The 16,545-nt window shown below is 40.4% G+C and overlaps 1 protein-coding gene across 2 annotated transcripts in view; it reads left to right on the forward strand.

Annotated features, from left to right (window-relative positions):
* Positions 1-800: 800 nt before the first annotated feature.
* UGDH (UDP-glucose 6-dehydrogenase) overlaps positions 801-16,545 on the forward strand; it is a gene marked incomplete at its 5' end in the record, with an annotated part of 29,574 nt that continues 13,829 nt past the window's right edge. The window contains 3 exons of one of the 2 annotated variants that reach the window (XM_081092985.1): positions 801-1,736; positions 9,880-10,048; positions 16,250-16,351. In XM_081092985.1, coding sequence (XP_080949111.1) covers positions 9,887-10,048; positions 16,250-16,351 — 264 coding nt within the window. The remainder of the gene's footprint in view (positions 1,737-9,879; positions 10,049-16,249; positions 16,352-16,545) is intronic. The other variant, XM_081092986.1, reaches the window with a different exon arrangement.

Below are 16,545 nucleotides of genomic sequence, written 5' to 3' on the forward strand. Positions count from 1 at the left end.
AGGAGTTCATCACCACCAAACCAGTATTATATGAAATGCTGAAAGGTATCCTTTAAGAAGAGGAAGAAGAAGAAAAAGGTAAAGATACAAATTATGAACAACAAATATGCATCTATCAACAAGTGAATCTAAGAATCAAGTGAATAAATAATCTGATGAACAGAATAAACTGGTGATTATAATAGAATCAGGGACATAGAAAGGGAATGGACTCACTATTCTTGGGGGGAAAGGGGTGTGGGAGATGCCGGAAGAGACTGGACAAAAATTGTGCACCTATGGATGAGGACAGTGGGGGGGTAAGGGCAGAGGGTGGGGTGGGAACTGGGTGGAGGGGAGCTATGGGGGGGAAAAAAGAGGAACAAATGTAATAATCTGAACAATAAAGATTTAATAAAAATATATATATATATTTTTTATTGATTTCAAAGAGGCAGGGATGGGGAGTGATAGAAACATCAATGATGAGAATCATTGATTGGCTACCTCCTGCACGCCCCTTACTGGGGATCGCGCCCACAACCCAGGCATGTGCCCTTGGCCGGAATGGAATCCGGGCGGCACTCTATCCATTGAGCCAAACCGGCTAGGGCCCCTGATGTAATTCTCAATGAGGGAAACCAAATGTCATGACTGCTTTTATTTGAGGTTGAAATGCCCGTGGGATGGGGAAAGAGAAACAGAACTGCCTTCCACATTAAAAGTGGGCAGGCTCCATATGTTAATTTCACCCTCCCCCATGCACGGGACTTACATGTGCCATATTCTGCTAAGTCTCATGCACAGACACCCCAGATCCTGCATTTGGCAGGAGCTTCAACTCTAGAAAACATCTCTGAAGGGCGTCGGTGTCCCGCTTCTCCTCCCAAGGGATCAGGGCGGGGGCACCAAGCGGTCCAGTCACGACAGGACTCAGCATCCTCCAGACGTCAGGCATCTCCTTCCCAGAAGCGGCGGGTCCGGCCGGATCTGACTCAACCTTAGGCCGCAAGCCCGCAGGGTGAGGCGGCCCCAGGGGCCTGGAGGGCGTGGGAGGGGAGTCAGCCGCCGGCCCCGTCCGACCGGCCCCGTCTGACCCGCCGTCTAGCGGGCCAAAGACAAGGCCGGCCCTCCGGGCTCCTGGGGAGACCGGAAGGGGGGCCCCGACCTTCCGGTCCCTTCCGACTGCCGCGGGACCAGTCTCCCCACTCGTAGCCCCGGAGCATGGCGGACCTGGTGCGCATGCGGCAGCACCTCGGCGCGGACAGTTAGCCAGCACCCGGTGACCCGGAGGGAAGCGGGGCGCAACCGTGGTCCCAGTGCCTCTGACAACCAAGGCGGGGACGCGCCAGGGCCCCAGCCCGGCAGAGAGGACCGCTGCGCGCGCAGCTCCGCCCAGAGCTGTTCGCGGTAGGGGCGGGGCCGCCTACCTGGACAGAGCGGATTGGCCCAAGCTTGACCGGGGCGTGGCCTGATCCTCCCAGCCGCGACAGGCCCCGCCCCGCCCCTGGACCCCGGGCCTGGTGTGGCGGGAGGAGGAGCAGGCTTGCGGCGGAGAGAGGAGTCCAGGAGGGCCTGGCAACTGGGGAATGAAGCCTCCGCCTTCTCGGGCAGAAGCCTTTAAATACGGGCCCAGGCCCGGGACTCTCGTTGCAGTGAGAGGAGGCCTGGCGGAGCGGCTGCAGTTCGGCCCAGAGGGAGGAGTTGTCCGCGCCGCGGGGACAGGAGCGGAAGTCGCGCTCGGTGCTTGGAAGTGGGTAAGCCCCTTCCCGGGATGGCTCGCCGCCCCGTCGGGATGCTCCGGGGTCCCAGCGGCGTGCGCAGCGAGCGGGGCGGGGGTGTGCGCGCTGCCCCAGGTCCCTCCCAGCGCTCAGTCCCGGGCTTTCTGTCTCCAGACCCCCGTCTCCTCCTCTAGGCTCTGGGCGGGAATCGCCTTTTGGGTCTGCTGCCCTGGGGATGGTATTGCTTGGGCTTTTTATCCCAGACTCGCGAGTCTTCCCGTCGCATCTCTGTCTGCTTTTTCTCACTTTCTGAGTTGAAATAAAGGAGATTTCCCCGGCCGCTCAGGAAGCCGAACGCCCCCCAAAGGAAGCGGTCTTCTGCTTAGGGACCCCATTTTGGCCTCAGAATCACGCCTGGTCTTTTGTTTGTGTGAAGTCTGCTTACCGGGGGGGGGGCTGCTGCTTTCTTCACTCTATTGGCTCTTCTTAAGAAACCAACGAGAATACGAAGCCAGAAAGCGCTTTTGAGGGCGAAATCCGAAGGCATTCTATTGTGGCATCTGTATGGGCTGTCCTGGAATGCATTGTTGCCGCTACACCATATACATGGTTTTTATTTCATGTCAGGGGAGGCCTGTCGTGGGTGCTTTAGGAGATCATGTTTGCGTGAGACCTTGGTTAATTATACCTCTTCTATAGGAAGGTAATTGAGTAGGGTTGAGAATTCTGGAATCGAGAAAAGAGGGATTCACTGGTAGGGAGCTTTTTATGGATATATGTACAGAGGAGGGCTGTCCATTGACTGCCCTCAAAGACACAGTGAGTCTTTGAGTTTCTTCAAGTCCCCTAAGAAATAGAGAACAGTAGTCTGGTCTGTTTCTTCAGGGGGGTTCTGCAAATGAAAGAGCTTACTGTCTGCTCTGAGATGTGCTTGTTAGTACCCAGCAGCTAGTTAAAGGTAAGTGGTAGACAGTCCTGATTGGGAGGATCCCACTTCTTCTCTGACCGCTGTACTTCTTTCTCTAACATAAAATCTACAGCTAAGCCCTAACCGGTTTGGCTCAGTAGATAGAACGTCGGCCTGCAGACTGAAGGGTCCCAGGTTCGATTCCCGCCAAGGGCATGTACCTTGGTTGCAGGCATATCCCCAGTTAGGGGTGTGCAGGAGGCAGCTGATCGATGTTTCTAACTCTCTATCCCTCTCCCTTCCTCTCTGTAAAAAATCAATAAAATATATATTTTTAAAAAACCTACAGCTAAGAAGCATATTCCATCCAGTCTTTCACTATTTCCACAGCTAAAGAAACCCTTTAGATCTAACATTAGCACTCTCTCACTGATTAGTACCTTTCCTGGGTCAGGCATCTGTTAGGATATAACTTTTGAAAATGACTAAAATGATTTGTGAAGTTGATATATCCAGCTATAGTCAGTCCATTGCTTTGCGCAGAGTATATGGAGGGGGGGGGCGGGGGGGATTATATTTAGTTTAGATTATGATAGGACCTTCCCTATCTGTTAGCCACATATTCTAGGTAGAAATATTGACCTCAGTTTGTAAAATTTTAAATGAAGAGTGTTTTTGGAATCGCCTGGTTTGTTGTGACTTTCCCAAAATACAGAGGTGAAAAACTCATTTCAAACTGACTTATAAAGCAAACATGCCCATTTCCCTGACAGCCCAGTAGGGACGGTCAGAAGGTACATAAAAGTAGAAGTAGGAAATGGAATCAGAAGACATCTGTGTTGGGGAAAGTATATAGCTAACACTGTATCCATATTAAAGCGTATTGAAAATTTTATTGAAATTTCCAAAGATAATTTATTTGGATTTGCACAGATTGTACATCTAACTTCTTCTGTAATTTTCCCATTGTCATTTACAGCCATACTTCTTATGAAATAGCAATGCAGGGACCCCAGAAACATATGTAATTCTATAATACAGGTCCACCTGCTATCAGTCGTTTACTCCATCTGTTGTACATGAGACAAGGTGAATACAGCTTTGCAATCAAGGTAGTTAAGAAATAACTGGGAAGACATACTGAAGTTCTATCTAAAGAGGAGAAGATGATAGGATTCTGGGCAGTCTCTGCAAAAATACTATGATCAGCCATCTAAGCTAAAGATATTAAAATAATAGTCTTCATTTATAAAGGTAGACCCTCATGGAGAGTTACTCATTCATTCAATTAATATATATTGAGAGCCTACTGTTCTAGGTATCGAGGTGAATAGCAACAGGTAAGCACTGGGAGTACCTCATTAAACTATGAACTTCTTGAGCTCAAGTTGCCTCATGTACACATTCAGTCCATGTTTTTTTTTTTAATTATTATTATTATTATTATTATTTGCTTTTATTAGCATTTATTTTATGCTGAATTTACTCCCCGGCCATAAGTTTTTGTTTCTTCTGGGTTATCTTTTTCTTCTGTGCAACCTCCTCTTCTCGTTTAGGAACTCTGCTCTTTTTCAGTGGGATCATCTCCATGTGGCAGGGAGAGCTCCTGTGTGGGTTAATCTGCCCATGAGATCTGTAAGTTCTGTGCTGCATTTTAGGAACTTCTTTCACCTGGATGTGCTCAATGACCAGAGAATCTACGTCTAAACCCTCAAGTTCAGCATTACGGTCTGCATTTTTAAGCATGTACAGCCAGCACCTGTTTTGCTTGAGATTGAGGGCATAGGATTCCCTATTAACCTCTGAACTATGGGGTTAAGTGGTAACCCAAAGAAATCCTCTGGTCCAAAAATACTTTGAGATGATACTTTTTACGTATTCTAGATTTATTGGTTTTACTTAGAGAGAGAGGTTGGCTAGCTGTCCAGTAAGGGTGTTACAGTGTAGTAGTTCTTCAGGTTCATTACAGTTCAGGACTTGATCTTCAGCCTTTCATATCTGGAAGGTAGTACCACCCTCCAACCTCCATGAACCCAAAGTTAATGAGGCTTTAAATGTTAACTTATGATGACTAAGCTCATAAGAGACTGATGAATAAACTAGAATAGAACTTTGCTATCACAGTAGAGAAATTTTATTCCAGTGCCTAGAATACTGTGTCTCAAATCCAGGCCATCACTTTCTAGTATTATGGTTCATGGAAATCTGAATTCGTAAGGCAGCATGGAATCAGAACAAAGAATCTTGGGGGAGTATGCCATCCAAGCATTGGGAAAGCCTATTTTTGCCCTATTCTCTGGAATCAGAATACTTCTGACTTCCAGATTCTGTGTACTCTTATGTAGACAGGACTGAAATAAACAATGTCATTCTTGTTCTTAACTCCCTCTTTCCAGACTGATCATTCCCTTTGTGTCCCCCCCAACACACACATCCACACCACCCCCTTTTTTGTGTAATTATTAGATTTTAGCTACATTAATGCCATTGATTCTTAGGTTACTTTCGCCATGTTACCTTAAGTTATTAAGTTGTAGTCCCTTGGATTGTTATGGCCATGCTTTCCTGAGAGAGGCATTCAAGACCCACTTTCAATTCATTTCCATTCTAGGAGACAATTATTGCTGCTCACTACTTCTTAACATCCACTTTTTTTTGTCCAGCGAGACAGATCTCACTTCTTTGGACTCATTTCTCTCTGTAAGTCCTTATTTATTCTCTGCTTCTCATCTGCCTTCTCATAAGCCTCCCCCACTAATCTATACTTTTTATATCCTACTCATTCTTTAGGTCAAGCTTAGATTTTACATTTGCCTTGATGTAGATGCCTTATTGACTTTCCCCCCACCATAGACTTTAACACTCATTTTGTCATTTATTGTTTATACTGCCTTGTATAATTTAGCCATGATATCTGGGTGCAACTAGCAACTTTTCAACTTTTAAGTCAGCTTAAAAGTCATTTTCTCAGAGAGTCCTTCTTTAACTACCCTATCTAATGTAGTCCTTTCTCCACAGACAGCTTTTCCCTCCCTCCCTGTCTCCTACATGATTATTTCCTTTATATGGAACTAGAGGCCCAGTGCATGAATTTGTGCACCCGTGGGGTCCCTCAGCCTGGCCTGCGGGATCAGGCTGAAACTGGCTCTCCGACATCCCCCAAGTGGTCCTGGATTGCGAGAGGGTGCAGGCCAGGCCGATGGACTCCACCGGTGCATGATCGGGGCTGGGGAGGGACGTGGGAGGTTGGCCAGCTGGGGAGGGACCAGGGGAGGGCTCCAGGGTGTGTCCAGCCTGACTCACTCAGTCCCGATCGGTAGGACCCCAGCAGCAAGCTAACCTACCGATCAGAGTGTCTGCCCCCCTGGTAGTCAGTGCACATCATAGCGAGCTGTTGAGAAACCTTAGCATATCATTAGCATGTTATGCTTTGATTGGTTGACCAGACGACCAGACACTTAGCATATTAGGCTTTTATTATATAGGATGTGTCACAACTGCCATTATTTTGTCTGTGTGCTCTCCTAGAATATAGCCATATGAAAGTAGGAACTGTATCTTTCTTTCTTTTTTTTTTTTAAATATTTTATTGATTTTTTACAGAGAGGAAGGGAAAGGGATAGAGAGTTAGAAACATCGATCAGCTGCCCCCTGCACACTCCCCACTGGGAATGTGCCCACAACCAAGGTACATGCCCTTGACCCGAATCAAACCTGGGACCCTTCAGTCCGCAGGCTGACACTCTTATCCACTGAGCCAAACCGGTTAGGGCTGAACTGTAGCTTTCATGTTCACTACTAGTATTATATATCCATAGCACATAGACCAGTAGTGGTTGTTACATAGTAGGGTGTTTAATGTCTTTCAATTGAATCATTCCCTAGAATAAATTGTTAAATACCAGAGTGTCAGTTACTGTATCCCTCTATGGCCAAATTCTCTGCTATGCCTACACAGTAGACCTTTACATTGGAAATACTAATTTTTCATGAAGATGAAAATGGGAATAGGCCTGAATTAAGTTGAAGCAATTTTTAAAAAATATATTTTTTTATTGATTTCAGAGAGGAAGGGAGAGGGAGAGAGAGAGAGAAACATCCATGATGAGAGAGACTCATTGATAGGCTGCCTCTTGCAAACTCCCTACTGATGATGGAGCCCACAATCCGAGCATGTGTGCCCTTGACCGGAATCGAACCTGGGACCCTTCAGTCTGCAGGCTGACGCTCTATCCACTGAGCAAAACCAGCTAGGGCTTGAAGCAATTTTTTTGAAAACAGATGCTGAGACTTTTCTGTTGTAGAGGTGGGAAGAGCAGCAGCGAATGCTGGAGACACATCTTTGGTAAACCTGCTCCAGAGTCAGAAGGCCCCTTCCCACAGGTGGGAGCTTTAGCCAGTTAGCTACCCCAATGCAGTCTTTTCCTCCCATGTAGTTTTTCTTTCTCCTGGTGTATAGGACACTTGAGACATGGACAATGGTAAAGAGCAGAACTGAAAAGTAGAAGGGTGAAGAAATGAAAGATGGATGGTTGCCAAAAGTAAATTTTGAATTTTTGCTGAAGTGAATCTTGTAATCCTAAATGTTTAATAAGAATATCAATTAAAATATTTTTAATTGATTTCAGAGAGGAAGGAAGAGGGAGAGAGAGAACTAGAAACATCGGTGATGATAGAGAATCACTGATTGGCTGCTTCCTGCACACCCCACTCTGGGGATCAGCCCACAACCCGGCATGTGCCCTGCCCAAGAATCGAACCGTGACCTCCTGGCTCATAGATCAGGGCTCAACCACTGAGCCATGCCAGCTGGGCAAGAATATCATATTTTTATGGCTTCACATGATAGGAAACTAAGTGTTAATCCACTTAGATTATCAAGGAGAGAATCTACCAGATTTAGCATTGGTAAGTACATCCACACAATGGAATACAGTATAACTTTTTTTTAAAAGAGAGGAGAGGAAATGGATAGGACTTCAGAATGCACTAAGTGGAAAATAAAACAAATGTTGATAGTGCATATGGTATTCTCTCATTTGAATTTAGGGAGAAAAGATGATTAGAATTTACTATATATTTACTTGAGTTAAAAATACTGGAAGGATACACAAAATTCTAATAAAGGAGTTGCTTGTGGGAGCAAAGTAGATAGGGATGGGGTAGTCATGAGACTTCTTAGAGTATATACAGTAGGCCCTCGGGTTACGTGGGAGATCCGTTCCTACGGCGTGACATAACACAATTTTCGCCGTAAGTCGGAACCCACCTACATAAGCACCTGCGCCACTCACATGGAACACACACACAGCAGTAATGAAGTGAAACAGCAAAAAAAATTTAAAGGAACTATAATTCCTGACCTTGTGGTAAATAAATAATAAAAAACATAAAGCACCTATGTACATACGTCAAAATGACGGAACTTTTTTTTTTATAAATAAATGGGAGATGATGACATAACCACGAAAGGAGGTATGTCGAGTCCGGCATAACCCGAGGACTGCCTGTACCTTGTTATATGGATTTAATTTTTGAACCATATGAATGCATTACCTATTCAAAACAAAAAACAAATTTAAAAAATATCTTTGTATGTATATCACTAAGAGTATTGCTTTCTGCTCATATTTATTATTTTACTAAAATTCTGTTTCTTTATACACTTTTAAAAAGTCATTAGAGATTAGACTCTATGACAGTGGTTCTCAACCTTGGCTGCACATCAGAATCACCTGGGAATCTTTTTAAAATCCTGATTTCTGGGCCTCATCCTCCGGAAATTCTGTTTCTTTGTTATGGGGTGGGGCCACAACATTAGTAACAAAGAAACAGAATTTCCGGAGGGTGAGGCCCAGAAATCAGGATTTAAAAAAGATTCCCAGGTGATTCTGATGTGCAGCCAAGGTTGAGAACCACTGCTCTATGAGTTGATATCTGCTAATTATGACCACTGACGATCAATTTATAAGCCAGGGTTAATTGTTAATAATACAAACCAGGATACTTTTATGGTTTGGTCAGCTCATTTGTTTCCAGTAGGGAAATCTACCCAGAGAACCAGTGAAGATTAGGGATATATTTGGCAGGCATTGTAATGAGATCAGCCTTCTCTGATCCATGTAGGAATATACTAAAAAGTTACTGAATTCTCTGATTATCATTTTTCTTTACTTTGGAATCCATGAATTAGATGTCTGCGGTCTTGACAAGGAGTAAAATTCTGAGAATTTGATCAGTTTGACAGTTTTTGTTCTCACTATAATAAATAAACTGGCATTCTTATGTATAAATTAGTCTTTTGTAATTTTGATTAGTGTAAATCAATTTAACTAACGGTTTTTGAAAATCCGTCAAGCCCTTGCCGGTGTTATTCAGTGGTTAGAGCATCAGCCTGTGCACGGAAGGGTTGTTGGTTCAATTCCTGGTGGTCAAGGGCAGATTCGATCCTCGGCCCATTGGGACATGTGGGAGGCAACCAATCGATGTGTCTTTCTCACATCGATGTTTCTCTCTCTCTCTCTCTCTCTCTCTCTCTCTCTCTCTCTCTCTCTCTCTCTCTCTCTCCCTCTCCCTCCCTCCCTCCCTCCCTCCCTTCTACTCTCTCTAAAAAGCAATGGAAAAAATATCTCAGGTGAGAATTAAAAAAAAGTCTGTGTTACAGCTTTGGTTACTACAGAAATTTCTTTCTTTTAACTACCTCATGGTTTCTGATTAAGTTGGAATTGAGTTTAAGATCATCGTCAAATACCTAAAAGTAAACTGAAGCCAAACTGGGTAGAGAGTATAATCTCAGAGGCCAATAATTCTGGAAGGCAGAACTAATCTTACTATCACTGTGTTTGTCTAAACCGGTCTCAAGGCCGACCTTTGTATACCAGCATTTATTTAAGCAGGAATTGCACTAGTATTTCACCCTTGAACTTTACCTCTGCAATCAAAGTTGTTCTAGTGTATTAAGAGGCCTAAGTAAGGTTTTATTTTGCTTCTTGAGTTTCTAAATATTGGGTCATTATAATCTTTGGGCTCTTCTCCAGTATTACCAGTTATTGTAATTTTTTCCTTATGTTTCATACTAGTGCAGCTGAGAACAGGTTTGGTCATCCAAGTGGAATGTTATTTTTTATCACTATTTTCATAATTCTTAATGAGTGTGAATGTAGGAAATCTTTCCAGATATGGCACCTTGACAATTTTTATTGTGTGATGAATAAGCAAAGTTATTTTAAATTTTCTGTTTTCAATAGAACAGTCTTACTGTTTCTCTTCTAGTACAGTCATGTTTGAAATTAAGAAGATCTGTTGTATCGGTGCGGGCTATGTTGGAGGACCCACGTGTAGTGTCATAGCTCAGATGTGCCCTGAAATCAAGGTAACGGTTGTTGATGTCAATGAATCAAGAATCAATGCATGGAACTCTCCTACGCTGCCTATTTATGAGGTAAACCGTATTGTACAACTCTTTGTTCTTATGTTCTTTGTTTTCTTACTGGTTTTGTGAAATAACTTACTATTGATGTAAAAAAATCTATGATCGAAACTGATAGGAAATTAAATTAAAAAATTTAGATATACAGTGTTGTGGACATTATAATTACAATTATGTCAAGTATGACCAGGAAAATGACTGGAAAGAAGTAAATTAGAATATTAATAATGGTTGTATTAGTGCAGTGAGTTTATGGGTAATTTTTTTCGCTACTTTCTAATTTTACTATGGCTACCATAACATAATAGTAAAATTAAAAAGTGGTATTCAGGAAATACAAAACTATGGATGTTTATAATATTAATTCATATATGTCTGTTACAGTTCTTGGATTATTGTACTTATATCAGGTAAATCTTGGATTGGTAAATGGTGCCTTTCATATTTAGTGTTTAGTATCACCAGTTTGTTTAATTAGAATTTGAAAATTTCTGAATTTAGAGAATTTATAGTTAAGAAAATATGCTTTTAACTATTTTATTAAGCTCTCTGCATCCCTTTTTAAAAATTATTTCATTGTAAATGAATTCATGGTAATGATTTTGAAGCCCAACAGGGAAGCATTTGAAAATTTAATGGTAGCATTTTTCTATTTAGTATTTTTATATATAAATACTGGGGGAACAATAAAGAAAAGTGGCAATAAATATGTACCTATCAGTAACCACTTTAAATATCAATGGCTTAAAAGCTTCAATCAAAAGACATACGGTAGTTAAATGGATAAGAAAACAAGACTCATATATAATGCTATCTGTAAGAGACCCATCTCAGAACTAAAGACACACACAGACTAAAAGCAAAGGGCTGGAAAAAGATATCTGTGTTTTTTTTATTTCTTGATTTTATTTCATTCATTTATTTATTTATTCATTTATTTAGTTATTGCGGGGGGCCGGGACCAACGATCACCAGCTGCCCAAGTACCAAAAAACTATGCTTCTGAAATCTCTTGATGTCGATTCCGCACGTAGAGCAGTCAAGCTGCTCTATGTGTGCCACTCACGACAGAAACCCTTTTTTTTTATTATTTCTTGATTTTAGAGAGAGGCAGGGAGAGAGCGAGGAAAAAGAGAGAGAAAGAAACATCAATTTGTTATTCTACTAATTTATGCACTCATTGGTTGCTTCTTGTATGTGCCCTGACCAGGGACTGGGATTGGACCTGCAACCTTGGCATATCGGGATGATACTATAACCAACTGAGCTACCTAGCCAGGGCAGAAAAAGATATTTCATGCAAATGAACAATACTTATATCAGACAAAATGGACTTTATAATGAAGACTATAATAAGAGACAAAGAAAGACATTACATAATGATAAAGGGATTAATCGAACAAGAGGATATAACCATTGTAAACATTTATGTCCCCAGCATAGAAGCACCTAATTATATAAAGCAAATCATGATTGTAGGTATCTTTAAGAATATATAGGAGGAAATGCCATAGAGAAGCAATGAAGAATTTCAGAGAAGGTAAACCAAATACCAGAAGAGTTTTTTTGTTTTGTTTTTTAATTTTTATTGATTTCAGAGAGGAGGGTAGAGGGAGAGAGAGATAGAAACATCAGTGACGAGAGAGAATCATTGATCGGCTGCCTCCTGCACGCCCCCTACTGGGGACCGAGCCCACAACCCAGGCATGTGCCCCGACCCGGGACCCTTCAGGCCAACACTCTGTCCACTGAGCCAAACCAGCCAGGGCAAACCAGAAGAGTTTTAATAGTGCAGATGCCATAGAGATGCATGTCTTGGTTATGAGTGACTAACACAGTGAAGAGCACATAGTAAGTGTTCAATAAATGTTTGCTGAATCAATTGGTAAGCTGTCAACTATAACAAATGCAGGAGAAATAAGGGCTGAGACATGTTCATTAAATTTTGTATAATGGAGGGGATTATAACTTTTGCAAGAATAATTACAAATGATAGGAGCTTGAGGGTGAAAGTGTAGAAAAGAAAAGTAAGACTCTTTAATTTAGAAGGGGGTGGTCACCGAAGAGGGGCACAGGGTAAATGCAATGATTTTATTTATATTTGATGATCGAGCACGTTAATAAACTAAAGTAGACAAATCACATAGAGAAGGAATAGTCAAAAGAGTAAGAAGAAAGGGAAAATTGATGGAATAATGTAGACAGAGCAGAAGGATGGGATCAAAAGCACAAATGGAGGGATTAGCCTTAAAAATTGCTTCTTGGAGACTGAAGGGAAGCAAACAAGGATGGAGAAACATATAGACCAGTGATGGTGAACCTTTTGTGCTCGGCGTGTCAGCATTTTGAAAAACCCTAACTTAACTCTGGTGCTGTGTCACATAAGAAATTTTTTGATATTTGCAACCATAGTAAAACAAAGATTTATATTTTTGATATTTATTGTATATATTTAAATGCCATTTAACAAAGAAAAATCAACCAAAAAAATGAGTCCGCGTGTCAGAGGTTCGCCATCACTGATATAGACAGTTTTGCTGGTGAGGACCTGAAATAAAGATGACTGACATTGGTAATCTTAATTGCCTGGAATTGAGAGGTAAAATATTCTGAAGAAGATAAAAGGGATAGTGTTGGGTCAAGGATTGTGAATAGTAAAGAGCAGTACAGGTGCTCCTCGTTTTATGAATGGGGTTACATCCAGGTAAACCCTTTATAAGTTAGAACTATTGTAAATCGAAAATGCATTTAATATACCTAATCTACTGAACACCATAACTTAGCAAAGCCCAATTTAAACGTGTTCAGAACACTTACATTAGCTTATAGTTGGACCGTTATCTTGAGTTCTATCTCAAGAGCAATTGCCTTCCTTTTCTCACCAGAAACAATAAACACAGATGTTTTGTAGACTTGATGGGATGCAAAACACAATACCCAAAAAACACTGGCGAACACGTTACACTGTAGAGTATCTCTCCTGGTCACTGCTGCTGAACAGTGTATTGCTACCCTGGGAAGACATCAAAATTTGAAGCACAGTTTCTACTGAATGCATATCGCTTTTGCATCATTGTTCAGTCAAAAGGTTGTAAGGTGAAGTCCTGGCCAGGTAGCTCTGTTGGTTAGAACATTGTACCGAAAAGCCAAGGTTGCGTGTTTGAACCCTGGTCAGGGCGCATACAAAAATCAACCAATGAGTGCATAAATAAGTGGAACAACAAATCAGTGTTTCTCTCTCTTTCTCTCTCTCTCTCTAAAAAAAAGATTTATCAGGCCACAATGAAAACCCAACGAAATATACTTAAAGCCTAGGAGTTTAAGTTTACTGTGGTTCTTTCTAATCTTATAGGCTTATATTTTATGGGTCAAAACTATATTAATAAACAAGTAGTCATTTTGTATTCCATAAGAAATAGTAATGATTTCTAATGTAAAATGTGGTACTAAGTTACTTAAGTTTTTACTCAGAAAATAATGTGGTAGATACTGTTAATATTTAGCAATTAAAACATTCTGTTTTGTGTTACCATATTTATTGAATAGTCTGCCTTTTTCATTAAGATTGTTCATCAAAATAATTTAATAACTACTTTTTAAATTTAATGTTTTATTGATTCTGTAATTTGATAAAGATAATAACTACTTTTTATTTTTATTTTTATTGATTTCAGAGAGGAAGGAAGAAGGAAAGAGAGAGATAGAAACATCAATGATGAGAGAATCATTGACCAGCTGCCTCCTGCACACCCCCTACTGGGGATGGAGCCCACAACCCGGGCATGTGCCCTTGACTGGAATTGAACCCAGGACCCTTCATTCCGTAGGCCTACGCTCTATCCACTGAGCCAAACCAGCTAAGGCATTAATAACTACTTTTTAAAAAACAAAATGAATAATTTGCTTTTCTTTTTCTGAGTAAAATTAAAGATAATTTTACCCTGTGAAAGGATTTGAGTTTTTTTTATAAAAAGTATTATATATAAATTCTAATTACTAATTATGATAATTACATAATGACTCTAGTAAGAGGTAGAACCTATATTATTAATTGCTTCTGCATCACTTCTGCAGATCTACAAATATCCCATTGGTTTTAGCAGAATAATGTAGTTGTTAATTTTGAGGTCTTATTGAAGCTTAGTATAAATTCTGCATTGCCTTAGCTGGTTTGGCTTAGTGGGTAGAACATTGGTCCATAGACCGAAGGGGCGCCAGTTCCATTCTGGTTAAGGTCACATACCTCGGTTGCTTACTTAATCCCCGGCCCCAGTCGGGAAACAACCAATCGATGTGTCTCTCTGACACTGATGCTTCTCTCTCTGTCTCTCCTCCTTCCTTCTACTCTGTCTAAAAAAATCAATGTAAAAATATTCTTGGGTGAGGATTAACAAACAAACAAAAAGCCCTGGCCCATGTGACTCAGTTGGTTGAGCATCATCCTGTGCACTGAAAGGTCGGTCGCTGGTTTGATTCCCGGTCAGGGCACATACCAGTTGCAGGTTCAGTCCTCAGTCTGGGTGTGAACCAGAGGCAACCGATCTATGTGTCTCTCTCACATCAATGTTTCTCTCTCTCTCTCCCCCCGCCCCCCCCCCCCATCCCTGTGTGGGTGTTTTGCCTTCCTCTCTCTCTAAAGTCAATTAAAAAAACATATTAAAGAAATTCTGCATTGCCCTAATTTTAAGTTAATTTAAATACAGTATTAGGAGATTATACATAGGACTGAATTAAATTCCTCTGTAAAATCCCATAACCTTTTAGTCTGATTTTCCAGAATCTAGTCAAAATAACCAAGGAAACGTTACTGATTGATGACACTATATTTATGGTTGTTGTGGTTCGTGTATTTTGCTGGTCCTAGTATATATTTTAGTCAAACTAATGGAAATTGAATTTACATTTAACACTTCCTCTAATTGCTTATTTTCAAAAGCCTCCGAACCATGAAGAAAAGTAAATTGCTTCTGGATATAACTAAACCTGAAGCCCTGAAGTGGCTTTTTACTTTGCTATATACGCAGATAGTTTAATAAACATCCATAATATTGTGGCATTGTTTGAACCTCTCTGCCAAGAAAAGTAAGTGTCAGTGGTTTAGTCTTTTTTCCCCTCCTTTTTATTATGAAAATTTAAAATCTATTAAAAGCAGAGAGAATAGGGTAATAAATCCCCATATGCCCATCACCCTGTTTCAACAATTTATCAACATGGCCCAGTCCCCTCTCCCAAATACCACCTTCCTGTTTATATATAATTTCATCTATACTTATTTCATTATGTATCTCTAAAAATAAATATTTTTAAATATAAGCACATCACCATTATTACTGATAAAATTTTAAAAAATTTCTTAATATCAAGAATTCTTATACATGTTCTTCCTCCCATAGTTTATTTGAATCAGAGTGCAAGTAAGATCCAGACATCCCAACAGATTTGTGTCACCTAAGTGTCTTTCAAGACCACAGTATTTTAATCTCTTTCTCGGTTTTTCTCTTTAGTCTATCTATTGAAGAAACCAAGTTGTTTATCCTGTAGAAATTTTCAGTCTGGATTTTGCTTATTGGACTGGTCTGATCAGATTTAGTTCTGATTTTTTTTTTTTTTGGAGGGGGGCAGGAATACTTGTTAGGTGGTGCAGCACAGCTTAATATTCTTAACATTATTAGATCTCCTGTTAAACTATGAGAAAAGTAACAATTCTCATTAGAAGTGTTTCTTACAGTATGACTTAGAAAAAAATATATTAATTTATTTGTAAATAGTGACTTTCACAACCAGTTGTATGGCCTAAATTCTTGGGGGTAAAAATCTATATTATATTCATAATGATAATGTGAAATCAAATGTTTGCTTGAACTCACAGAAGATATTGAATTTCCTGATAATTGTGTTGATACTCAAGAGTTAACTATTAACTCTTATGAAATAATCTGGCACATGGTAAACAATGACAAAGCATTAAAATAAGCTGCTGCTTTAATTGTGGGAGGTTTAATTTGCTTTATTGAATGTTAAATAATGTACACTTTATGGCCTTTGGTGTATGATCTTTGATTTTTGTACACGGGTGTTATTTGAGAGCGAGTCTAGACCTTTAACTTACAATATAAACTTCTGCTTCTTTAACACATGTAATTCTATACTTGTAAGTTATCTCATATAACTGGCAAATAGTATGTACAGCTCCTTTTCTTTTTTTCTTTTTAGCCAGGACTAAAAGAAGTGGTAGAAGCCTGTCGAGGAAAAAATCTATTTTTTTCTACCAATATTGATGATGCTATTAAAGAAGCTGATCTTGTATTTATTTCTGTAAGTATGTTCCTTTGGTGTGTGTTTTTTAATGTATTCTTGTCTATACAGATGTTTCATTTTATTTTAATAGTAAATGCAGTGTAGTAAGCCACAGCATTGCTTAGGATAGCATTATCCAGTTGAATTTTGGTTGTCACTGACTTTGTGCAACACCTTGCCAAACCCTATAATCATTTGGTCAGATACGTCAT

Source organism: Myotis nattereri, assembly GCF_964212035.1.
Source record: "Myotis nattereri genome assembly, chromosome: 1".
NCBI classification, from domain to species: domain Eukaryota; kingdom Metazoa; phylum Chordata; class Mammalia; order Chiroptera; family Vespertilionidae; genus Myotis; species Myotis nattereri.